General features: G+C 45.1%; 1 protein-coding gene across 2 annotated transcripts; it reads right to left on the bottom strand.

Annotated features, from left to right (window-relative positions):
• Window positions 1-1434: 1434 nt before the first annotated feature.
• Window positions 1435-11834, bottom strand: LOC135392726 (CCR4-NOT transcription complex subunit 11-like). Of its 2 annotated transcripts, XM_064623446.1 has the most exons (13): window positions 11634-11834; window positions 11501-11554; window positions 11312-11417; window positions 10701-10835; window positions 10524-10637; window positions 10342-10395; window positions 10142-10257; window positions 9890-10022; window positions 6878-7087; window positions 6719-6798; window positions 5565-5634; window positions 2236-2391; window positions 1435-1682 (listed from the first exon to the last, which is right to left on the bottom strand). In XM_064623446.1, the coding sequence occupies exons 2-13, from the start codon at window positions 11536-11538 to the stop codon at window positions 1545-1547; spliced, it is 1350 nt and encodes a 449-aa protein (XP_064479516.1). In that variant the 5' UTR covers window positions 11539-11554; window positions 11634-11834; the 3' UTR covers window positions 1435-1544. The 2 variants fall into 2 exon arrangements, with proteins under 2 accessions (XP_064479516.1, XP_064479517.1); XM_064623447.1 differs by having other exon boundaries at window positions 11501-11834.
• Window positions 11835-12133: the final 299 nt, after the last annotated feature.

The following is a 12133-nucleotide window of genomic DNA, read 5'->3' as shown; positions in this document are numbered from 1 at the left end:
GGCGAACGTCAAACCAGCTGAGATTTTGCAAATATTTCAGGCACAGTATAGGTAACAAACGATGCCAAGGGGAAGAGCATACGAATGGTGCATACAGTTTGGCCAAGGACGGGATATGGTGATGAATGAACCACGTGAACACGTTCGTCCGACTGCAGTGACGCCAGTGAACATAGCAGGCGTTGAGCAAGCCAGCGTCAAGAACCGGCGAGAACCAGCTCGGGACATTGCAGCCCAGCGTAATATTATACTGTCAGCAGTGCGAATATAATATCATTCATGAGCACTTACTGTTCCGAAGTCTGTGCAAGATGGGTTCACCCGACACCTCACTTGTGACCAGAAGGGAGCGCGCACGGCAGTCTCTGATAAGCTGCTGAACCAGTTTCGATCCCGAGGGGGACGAATTTTTGCAACCAATCATCACATGTGAACCTGTATGCATCATTTCACCGCAGAGACAAAAAGCAGCAGCATGAAATGGCGACATAAGGCTTCCCCGCAACCCAAGACGCGCGACCCCTTGCTCAGATACGTCCACATGGATTACACCCCGCACGCCCCAGAAGAGCGTTCTTATGGACTCCCCAGCAGCCGTCTTCTGGGAAGTCCATAAGAACTGTCTACTGCAGAGCCGTCCCGAGGCCAGTTTGCGCACGGGGCAGGGTAAACGTTAAGCACCCCGTCCCTCACTGCCGTCAGAAGCTCCGTAAATAAAGAAAAGAAAACGCTCTTTTGCACTGCGGAGATCGTAAATTCAAATTCACTTCATTCCCGCTTTATACTATCCAAGCAACCTGCCAGGGCCTGCCATTCGACGCCCTCTCTGGCGCCCGAGGCGGCTGACCTCCCCCCCCCCCCCCCCCCATTCATCGGAACGGCTCTGGTCTTCTGGGACGTGCGGAGTGTCATCCATGCGGACTTCTTGGAGCAAGGGGTCACGATTAAATGCCCAGTACCGCTCCACGTTGATAACGGCTGTGTGCAAAACGCAATTCGCAAGAAAAAGCCTGGGATGTTGTCCGGAAGGGTCATTCTTCTTCATGACAATGCCCGGCCTCACACGGCAAATTTGATGGTAGCAACCCTGCCCGAAATGCGCTGGGAGGTTTTGCCCCATGCTCCTTACAGCCCAGATTTAGCCCCAAGCGACTACCATTTGTGCACCTTGGAGGGAAGACGTTCTGGACAGATGAAGCCCTCCAGAAAAACGTCCTGCAGTGGTTACGACAGCAGCCTACTTCTTTCTATATATCAAAGGCATCAAAGAGTTGCTACTGCGATGGCAGCGCGGTGTTTAGATGCACACCGTGAAAACTTTGAGAGCGGAAAACGAGCAACGCTATCCGACAAGCGAATGGCAGCCCGTACGGGACGACTGTCTCTGTTGTTCGGACTTTCACAAATGTGCAACTCGAAATAATACTATACACACACGTCTCAAAACTTCTATTTACAAAAACGCAATTAGGCCATTAGACCAAAGGCTACAGCACGATTGTGGACACTTCCCACGAATGGATCATCCCATGGAAGGATCATATTCACTTGTTGTTTGACTGCGTCGGTGACATTGGACTCTGCTCAGCAGTGTCTAATTGCTTGAGCAGCCTGAAGAGAGCTGCAGCTTCGCGGATTCTGCTGAATTCTATGCAGAACGCCTGCACTTCTATGAAGAGGTCCTGCAAAGACAAATTTTAGCGTCAGCACTATTGTCTTGTCTCGTTCGGTTCAATGAAAAAGTACACTTTCTCAGTAAGCGTATCGATATTCATACCGCTTTCGCATGATATCTTGGAAGTTCAATTTTTCACCCCAATTCTGGGAATGAATATTGGGCTTCACTTTAAAGTGGGCAAAAGTCACTGGTATGCTTCAAATTCCCATTCTTTTTAATCTCATAAATAACGCACCCTTAACCTTTAGTTAACGTTAAACAAAAGTTGTACTTTCAGTCATTTCTACTCCACATCGACATTTAGGGGATAATCTGGATATACACAAGTAATGTTAACCGTAAAACAGGGCTAAATGGGATTAATGGTGGGAAATACTTCGTGGGAGATTCGTGTTTTAGGGATAACCCCGCTAAAATCCGATTCTTGCACCTCCCCTTCATTATTTTCAAAGAACATAAATCCCGCAAACAAAAGGCTAAGAAACACTGTGTCCCTTTCGAAAGTGTCAAGCTTTCAAAACTGCTCCGTAACGCTTTGCTCTTTGTTTGTTGCCTACCTGTACATTAATGATCTTGTTTCTTATGAGAGACTGCAGAAAAACGCACACGAGGCGCACCAAGCGGTTCTGCATGTAGCGGTCCTTGATGGTCTCGCACGTTGATATGCAGTTGGAGATGTACAGGTGAACAAACTCTGTTGGAAGGTCAACTGCCTGCAGAGACAATCACATGGCTATCACATCTTGTTATGCAGTACAAGATATGATACCAATACACAAAGAGGCAAAACTGCATTTAATACCTCAGTCAGAATTTTTTTTTACACCTTATGCAGAAAACCACGGAATATAGCCGAGTCGTTTATAACGATGTCAACGGTGACGCAAATTACGACCGTTACATCCGATCATCGATAAAAGTAAAGAATCACGAAACCGACAGTAGAAATAACATTTAGAGGTGCGCAACGGCACAAGTAGAATGCTGTAGTAGATTATAACGATGTCGTAGCAAATTATGACCGTTATATCGAACAGTGGTCATAAATAATATCTCGCGAAGTCTACAGGAGAAATGATGTTGATTGGAGCGCAATGGCAGAGCACGTTGAATGCCGTAGTAAAACAAGTTTATTTAAATTATGATGAGTGGGGAGTACCGTAGCATATTATAACGATATAGAGCAAATTACGATCGTTATAGCGGACTATCGTTATAAATAATACCTCGCGAAGCCGACGGTAGAAAGGACGCCAACGGGAGCCCAACGGAACAACAATTGGAATGCCGTCCCAGATTATAACGACGTTGCCAAAAATTACAATCGCTACATCAGGCTGCCGTTATAAATAATACCTCGCGAAACCGACAGTAGAAATGACGTAAATAGGAGCGCAATGGAAAAATACGTAGTATGCCGCAGAAGATTATCACGATGTCGTCGCAAATTACGATCGTTCCTATTGTTGTGGATAGTAGAGACTGTTAGCAGACCGTTGATAACGTGGCTACCGTCTCACCGTATCAACCGGAACCCATCAGTGGATAAGATTCTGAGTCACGCACGAGTGCGATTGGTTCCGATAGCGACGATAACTTTATCAACGGTATACTAAAACTCACTAATACCGGGCGAAGTCTACAATAGAAATGACGTTTACAAGAGAGCAATGGCACAAAACGTAGGATGCCCAGATAAACGATATCGCCGCAAAATAATATCGTTATATCGGATTATCGTTATAAATAATAGAGAGTTTTAGTGCATCGCACGCTATCGCCATTGCATACGTAAAAGATGATGTTGGCGGCTCTGCGCACGCACAAAACATAAAGAGAGCATCGCGCAGTGCGCAGAAACACCACGCTATTCCTTACGTACGCAAAGGCGATAACGTACTGCTGCGGTGGATAAAGAGGAGGCTATTGGGCCGGGCATGGAAACGTGCGCTGGTGCAAGGAGAATTGGGTCTGACGGGCTTGGACAGAACGGACTTCGAACCGTCCCTGCGAGCTTGTAACAATTGGTGTCAGAAGTGGTGACGCACTAAAACTCACTAATACCTTGCGAATTCGGCAGCAGAAATTACGTTAACAGGAGCGCAACGGCACAATCGGTATAGAATGCCGTCGCGGATTAGAACGAGGTCGCCGCAAGTTACGATCTTTTTCTCTGACTATCGTTACAAACAATACCTCGCGAAGACGACAGTATAAATGCCGTTAACGGAGCCCAACGGCAGAACAATTAGAATGCTGTAGAAGACTATAACGACGTGGCCGCAAATTACGACCATGTATATCGGACTATCGTTATACATAATACCTCGCGGAATCGACAGTAGAAATTACGTTAACAGGAGCACAATGGCACAACACGTAGAATGCCGCAGTAGATTATAACGATGTCGTCGGAAATTACGACGTTATATCAGACTATCGTTATAAATGATATCTCACGAAGTTGACAGCAGAAATGACGTTAACGGCAGCGCAACGGCACAACGAGGAGAATGCTGTTGCAGACTATAACGACGTCGCCGCAAATTACGACCGTTTATATCGGATTTATACATAATGCCTCGCGGAATCGACAGTAGAATGACGTTAACATGAGTACAATGGCACAACACTAGCCGAATAGATACACTATAGATAGATATAGATAGATATAGAATACACTAGTAGAATGCCGCACTAGATTATAACTAAGGCCCCGTGTTTTCCGTGACATATCGCGGAATTTAGAATTCATCGCGGAATCCTTCGTTTGACACGGAATTTCACGGAATCCCTTATTTTTAGGGGTGTGCAGATATTTTATATTCGATATTCGAGTGCTCGAATTCGAATCAAATATCGATCACTCGAAGTATTTCATTCGCGAATCGAATACCTAATATTCGTATTTCCGAATATCCGACTATTCGCCGAATACGAACACACCTCCCGAAAGTGGGCTTCACCTGAAGCTTCCCTGCATGACGCAAAGCGTGCTTTACAAAACTGCCCATGCTGCAGGACCAGCACAGACAGATTTTAGTTTAGCCTACGATAACGTTAGCCCAAGTTTATTGCCTGAGGAAGCGTCGTCGTCCTTCCTGTGTGCAGTTTAGCGGTGGCAGTGGGGGATTTTGATTTGTTGTCTGGGAGTTTGCCTTTATAGACCATTGTTATTGTTTTATTGTTTCAATAATGCATACATTGTTCAATAATGCCTACAGCCGAGAAACAAAAAGGGTGTCCTGTAACTCCCATAGGGCATGTATTGTAAGCTCCTTCCTATAATCTTCCTATAAAGTTCCTATAAACACTGTAAATGCTGAAATACCTTTCAGCAGGTATAAAATGACTGCAGGTGACAGACACTTGTCTTTGTCAGAGAACACAAGATATCATGTATGTAATAGCCACAACAGTGCTTTCAATCTGTAATTTTATAAAATATTTTGTTCCCACATTATCCAAGAAAATAAAGTGTTTCCCATTTCAAGCAGCCGTTCGCTGCTTGCCACAGAAAATCGAGGAATTTTCAAGTCCGTGCCGCAGAATTTTGAATTTGCCGCAGCAGAAAACCAGGGGCCTTTATTATAACGATGTCGCCGCAAGTTACTATCGTTATAAATGATATGTCACAAAGTTGCCAGCAGAAATGACGTTAACGGCAGCGCAACGGCACAATCAGCAGAATGCCGCAGTATATTTAACAATGTCGCCGCAAATTACGATCGTTCAATCAGACAATCATTATAAATGCTATTTGGCTTCGCTAAATCAACATTAATGGAACACACCGTAAGCCCAACGCAGTCGTTATACGCAGGGTTTCACAATGCAGGAACTCGGCATACACATAACACAAAACAGTGCCCTTCTATGAACTTACTGTGGTCAGTCGGTTAACGACTTCCATTGAGTGAAGTGACATTTCCATATTCACCAACACAGAGAAGTATCTGAAAAGCATGCAGAGGTATCATAACATTACCGACAAATCTGTCAAAACTTGCGTGCATGCAGGAACTTTCAAGCTGAATTGTACGCTCAACAAGCCAATTCACAAAACCCTATAATTTTCTTCATGGCACAAAGAGAAACCAAAGGGCCCTCAAAGAAACACGTGTCCTTGTAAACAGCACCACAAGATACAGCCAAAGAATCACATACTTTGTGAATTAGATATTGTGAGCAGCTACCTTTCCAGCATGAGGCTGAAGTTAAAGCTGCGAAATTCGGCGGGGAATAATCGTGTCTTGAAGTACGAGTGAGGTGCTGTATGCAAGACTCCTATCCACTCAATAGCCTTACCACCAATGGGGTAGAGTATCTCTTAGAGACTCTTACCGCCAATGGGATAGAGTATCGCCCCTGGTGATGAAAACTCATCCTCTCACAATAAAGTTGTTGTTACTTATCCACTCGAAGTCTCTCCAACAAGCTGCATACTACTACAGTTCGCTGCTAGACCCATCGTATGGCACGGGGACATTACAGTGTATGCTTATCGTTGGTGCAGGCAAAACATATGATTCACCCTCAGCTAGCAAAACATAGATAAATTTGTATCTAAAATAAATACCCCAAGCAGCACAATGTACTGAAAGTCGAGTGCAATAGGGGTGGACGGTATGTGTCTTATCAATGTTCTTCAGTTTCACGGGTCTGTTCAAGGCCTGACACCTACCCGTCCACCCCTATTGCACTCGACTTTCAGTACATTTTGCTGCTTGGGACAGCGACTCTACCAGGACGTGCGTTATCTACCCGTAAGATAAAAGAATGCTGGCATCACAGAACATGTTCAAAACCTGCAGAACAATTCAGGGACGGATCTAGAGTGGGGAGGGGGGGGATGTCCTGACCCCCTCCCCAATTTCTGTCTTCACATAGTGTCTAATTGACCCTAGATCGCGTATCTAGCATGCTATCAATGGCTGGACGCCTGCCCAGAAAAAATCCTGCATCCACCCTGGAACCATCGATGTTGCAACCCTACAAAGAATCTTGTTCATAGAGACATAGTTTGTGCAAAGAACCCACTCTGTTATCTGGTTGGACTGCATGAGCTTCAGAAGAACCTCGATCGCTATCAGCGGATTATTTTCCACCAAGTCTGGCAACTACAAAAAGATCACCTGCAGTTAAAAATAGCAAATTCACACTGACAAAATTCCAACATTTGGGAACTCTGGTATTTACCCTGGCGGGTGTGAGCCCTATGTGGTACACAAGCTTTGGGTCGCGTGCCAACTCTCCAAGAAGCTGTTGCTGTTGCGCTTGTGTGAGGGTTCCCTTGAATGCTTTCGCCATGAGACGCTTAGCCTCGGCTCCAGCACTGTCTCCCTGACACATGGTCGGATCCCACGCGACCAGGTGCTCGTCAGGGTCTATGGGAGTCAGCCACACCGGCTACAAACACAGGACGTGATCTTATAACTCGGGTTTCCGGTGTTTGTAATTTTTAACCCTTTGTTGCCCAAGGCTACTTATTGTGGATGTTTTCTAAATTTTCTAAATTCATTTTTCGGAGAGACAATCAGCACAGGAACCCCAAAATCCTAGCAGCCACAGCCGTGGATATCTAAGCTTTTGTAGAGGAGGTGGTGTTCCCCTACATGAGTCCTGACCGGCGATGATGGAATGTCCCAGCGGGCAGATGGACGTGGCCTCACACTAGGACGGTGCCGGTAGAACTGCCGTGCCAGCGCCGTAGCGCGTGGCAGCAGAGGCACGTCTTCGTCATCACACACGGGCCGCCACACTTTCTTCCTCCCGCGTGGGATGTCGCTACTTGCCCGCGCGCCAAGCCGCCCGGGAGTTTTAAACATGGCTTCCACGGCTGCGCGCCAAAACCGGTAAGCGTTTCATATTTTGCATTATTACTTGCGTTTGGCTGTAATCTGTAACTTCTGAATGCAATGCCCTTTTTTTAGAATGATCGAAGATACCTAGTGTAAAATATCACCTTTGTGCGACCAAATCTTGTGGGGTATTGCACGAGTTGTGTTCCGCATACACGTTTGTGGCACCCAGGTATTGCACGTTCGCCGCCTTCTCAGCGGGGGCCAAGGTCGCCGCGCTTGAAAGCCCGTTCCATGTACTCGACGTGAAATCATTCGCTAAAATAGTAGGTTTTGCATTTGCACCTCTGCAAACCTCTGCAAAAAATGTGCCGTTTATTTGTGCGTGGATGAAGGCGAACTGAACTGCTTCGAAAAATTTCATCGCGCATAGTTTTATCGCACTGTAAGCGGGCCGCTCCGTTCCTGGTTGCAACATATATGGCACCAATAAAAAACACATTTCTAGCAATTTTACACCAAACTTTTTTTTTTCGTTTCTTGTTTCTGTGGGCCTGATGCCTAGAAAAATATATGCAACGCGTCGAAAGTGTCGTCCCACTTCCCATGGGCAACAAAGGGCTAAGACCGCACCCCCCCCCCCCCCCCCGAAACACAGCAAAAATGAATGCCAAACTAAATTACAGTAGTCGAGCCCGTTTATTACGATCTTCGATAGAACGATAACTCCCATATTGCGATCGAATTGCTGGTTCCCGTCAGTTCTCCCATTGAATTACATGTAAACAAAACATCGAAGTCACAGAAAAGGTTAGCCAGCTGTACGGCTCGAACCCACATCTCCTGGATTTCCGGTCCAGGGATCTACCAATTCTCTCATGAACTATATAACGATCGCCGCGAAAGCGCTTGCTCGCATATAGCGATCGGAATTCTCCCGGCGGCTGGTAGAACGAGCGAAAAATACAATGCAAAATTGCACCATTTCACTGAAAACAAATTACATGGGCATTTTCACGAGCCTTCGCCTCCGTGCGCGCTAAAGTGAGAACGAGTGCGTTTATCCGCGCATGACTGCCGGGGATTAGATACGTGCGTTGCAAGACATGCGACTTCGAAAGGGCGGAAGGGGCTCGTACGAAGTAGAACGTTGTTCCTCTCCACATCGTTCTCTCGTCTTCAAGCCTTTTTTTTTTCTTGTTTTACTGCGTGCTCGCTTCGATGGCGTCCGCGGTTCCAGGAGGCTTTTTGACCAGGAAAGACGCGCGGCTCGACCCGAAGTTGCGTGCGCCCTACGGGTTTCGTACTGGCGCAAAACCGCGTTGTGAAGTACCGCTGCTTCGAAAACGTGTATTGGCAGACAGTTCCGTGCCGCCATCCAAACACGCGTCGACGGATTACCCGTGGCGGAGGAGCATTCTGATGAACCACGCAGTCCCGATCGTGAGAATGATGACGACTACAGCATCAGATAACGAGCAATGGACGAGGTCGTCGATCTTAAAAGGTGCGGCGCCTCACGCGATATCGGCTGTTATGTTATCAAAAGCTTTCGGCACACAGCTGTGTCAATGGAGAGCTAGATAAAATGCTTCTGCGCTCACAATAAACGCGCATGTTCAGCGGCGTTCTACTTGTGGCGGTCTACTTCGTTTACGCGAACCCGAGCGGCAATTTCTCGAAAGCTCGTTTTTAACGATACTCTGATATAACGATCAGGTTTCGCGTTCCTGTCAATATCGTTACAAACGGGCTCGACTTCGTACAAAATCGAATTGGTTTATAAGATAATGACATAACAGCATAACTTCTCAGGGCATAACAGGATAAAGAGAAGTTATCTATGCCATTATCTTAAGAGTGATACGAGATAGGGCGGAGATTCTTCGCTTTATCTCGTAATATCCCAGAAAATATAAACACCGAAAGAGCTACTTATAACTTGATCAGAAATCAAAACTTTCCTCTCAATCGGCCCATGTCTTTTTGTGGAGAACTGAACGTGGCTGACAACTTTGCGTGCCTAGAAATTACGTCCTTTCGCTTTTTTATATATTTTTTAAGCTGTTACCATTGTAGTAGGGAATGTATCTCGTACTGGAGTGGGGTAAATCCGAGGTGCGTTTTCCTTTTCCGGCAATAACAATAACGTAAAACAAAACAAAGAACATTAGCCGGACTTGGCTTTTTTCGGAGTTCAATTCAGAAAATTCACAATTTATTGTGACTAAAAATTGATCAAAGTGCTCGTAAGTCATGGCAAAGGCTTGGTGAAGATGAACACCGTTGACCACATAATTTGCGGACAAGCAGATTTTTAAATATATATTTTTGTGACACATTGGGTGGTAACCCTGTATGTGGACTAACATTCTTGTTGACATAGTTCCTCTGTAGCAGGGCGACTTACCTCATCCTCGCAAGCATGAAGGGGAGAGACCAGCCTTAGGAATTCTGGCTTGAACACTCCATCCACAGGTGGATTGTCTCCAGATAAGAGCTGTTCTATTGTCTTTGTAGGATTTGGTGTCTCGCTGAAGATACTGGAAAATTGAATATGGTATTAAAATATAAAACTTCCAGAAATACAGAGCTCATCCAAGAGCCTACTATAGGTCCACTACTAGGTCCTAACCAGAAGAGAAGTGCGTCTGCTATTTACCTGTAAGGCTTTAAGTCAGGGTCTCCGATCACCAGTGGAATTCCGGATTTGCTAGACTGGGGCATCTCTGACTGCTGCTCGGCAAATGATACTTGAATGCCAGCCGTGTCAGATATCTATTTCAAGAAAGGGTGGTGTGCTCCAATAAAAGTGTTGACTGTTGAGCATGTACATCCTGCGAGATAGCACAAGATACTCACCTGGATATTATTTTCGTCCAAGTTCATGATCTGAAGCGGAGTCTTTGTGAACAACTGAGATGATAAACCACATGTGAGAACAACCGCAGAGGGAAAAGATGCAAGCAGAGTGCTTGACAATACACACGAAATGTCAGCATAAGCATGAAATATATGACAATACACAAAAATATATATATTACATCTTTTGCAGGAACCGTGAGAAGTTGAGATATGAAGTATTTTTCTTGGACCGTAAGTTTGGGAATGATGTGAGCAAATTCCAGTTTCTTCCCGGATGTTTCTTCCATGGGGTTCTAGGAGGGAAAGGAAATGAGTACAATGCCAAGGAAGGACCTTAACTCAGTAAAATAACTTACTAAGAGGTGTACGAAGACATTGATGAACGGATTCATGTGAACTGACTCCGTCCTGTACATCTCGTACAAAAGATACAACGCAGCTACCCTCTGACATTTTCCACCAATCAGATCCGACTGCTGCAGAAGGAGCACCTAAACAGGCCAAAAACATCACCTGTATAGAATGTCCAATAGAAATACCAGTTGTGCTTATTAATTTCTAGTTTTTAATAAGATTCTTCGCATCAATAAGCACAACAAATGGTTACGCGGCTTTAACGACGGTGATAGAGGCAAATATAAGAATGCATGTTAGGTGATGCTACTGCGATCGCACGCGTATGGACAACAACTTTATTTTAATGATAATGACTGGGGGGTTCCAATCGTCTATGCTTACAAGGTACAAATGTATATGCAGAAATAATGCGACACTTTCTTTACTTCCTGCATATCCAAACTGACAAACAGTGCTACAACTGATACAGTGGATAACAGAGTTACGTGTCGATCTGGTGTCGATAACGCTGCTGCGCCTTCTGCGGCGGTTTCAGAGCTCCTGTGACCGTGGTGGCCTTTGCACAGAGCTCGAAACACCTTTCTTTGTATCTTCTACATGCGTTACTTACCAGCGCACAGCTGACTCTAAAATGATCTTGCTTCGTAAAACTTTGATGCAGTGTTTGGCCTAAAGACTCGAAAGTCTGTTTCTCCAAGTTTGCTTCCTGAATGATTCTGCAACAAACTTCTCAGCTGAGCATCTCTCACGTTACAGTAGCTCAAGACTATTGCACGAACATTCGCTGCATAGTACTCACGACAGCAAGGCTCCCAGTTCTTTCTCTGTAAGCGCCATCGCATTCAGCTGGGCACTAAAAAAAAAAAAACTTCTCTCAGTGAGTTTTTTTCTGTGTTATTGGGCAGACGAATGAGTTGAACAGGCACACCGACCGGAGTGGACAGCGAGGTACCGCCGCGGGATTCCTTGTATCTTTGTAACGCAAAGTTAAAAATGCACCTGCGAACGAAAGCAAGAACCACTACCGAGAAACTTATAGCAGAGGCCACATCAAACAGAAGCGAGCACAGAACTGAGAAAGACTGCAGAAACTATGTACCACAAACAAACCAAACGAACACTGCAAGCCGCCATGTTAGATGATGGCGATAATAATGATCCTCCTTTTAGCATTCGTACTAATGGTATATTTGTATTATATTCATATCTCACAAACCACCGGTGCATAGTTTACTTTTTCAAAAAATACTTTATAAGAACACTGTCACGATTCATCCGGAATGAATTCTTAATCTTAAAAATTTGAACACCAAAATGTCACTCGCAAATACTGATAGCGAATACGTTTTTTTCGGGTTAAGTATACAAATAATAAGATTACTTAAAATGAAAACGTAAGCACCAAACCTAACGAAAACAAACGCTATGAACA

The sequence above is a fragment of the Ornithodoros turicata genome, chromosome 4 (assembly GCF_037126465.1).
Source record: "Ornithodoros turicata isolate Travis chromosome 4, ASM3712646v1, whole genome shotgun sequence".
In the NCBI taxonomy this organism is placed as follows: Eukaryota; Metazoa; Arthropoda; class Arachnida; order Ixodida; family Argasidae; genus Ornithodoros; species Ornithodoros turicata.
This window is presented reverse-complemented; position numbering and strand designations above follow the sequence as displayed.

Excerpts from the sequence above, each read along its gene's own strand:
- LOC135392726 (XM_064623447.1), bottom strand. The coding sequence starts at position 11,538 with ATGGCGCTTACAGAGAAAGAACTGGGAGCCTTGCTGTC. Across the intron at positions 10,023-10,141 it reads CCTGACTTAAAGCCTTACAG|TATCTTCAGCGAGACACCAA; the intron begins GTAAATAGCAGA and ends TCAATTTTCCAG. Across the intron at positions 5,635-6,718 it reads CAGTCCAACCAGATAACAGA|ATACTTCTCTGTGTTGGTGA; the intron begins GTGGGTTCTTTG and ends CATGCTTTTCAG.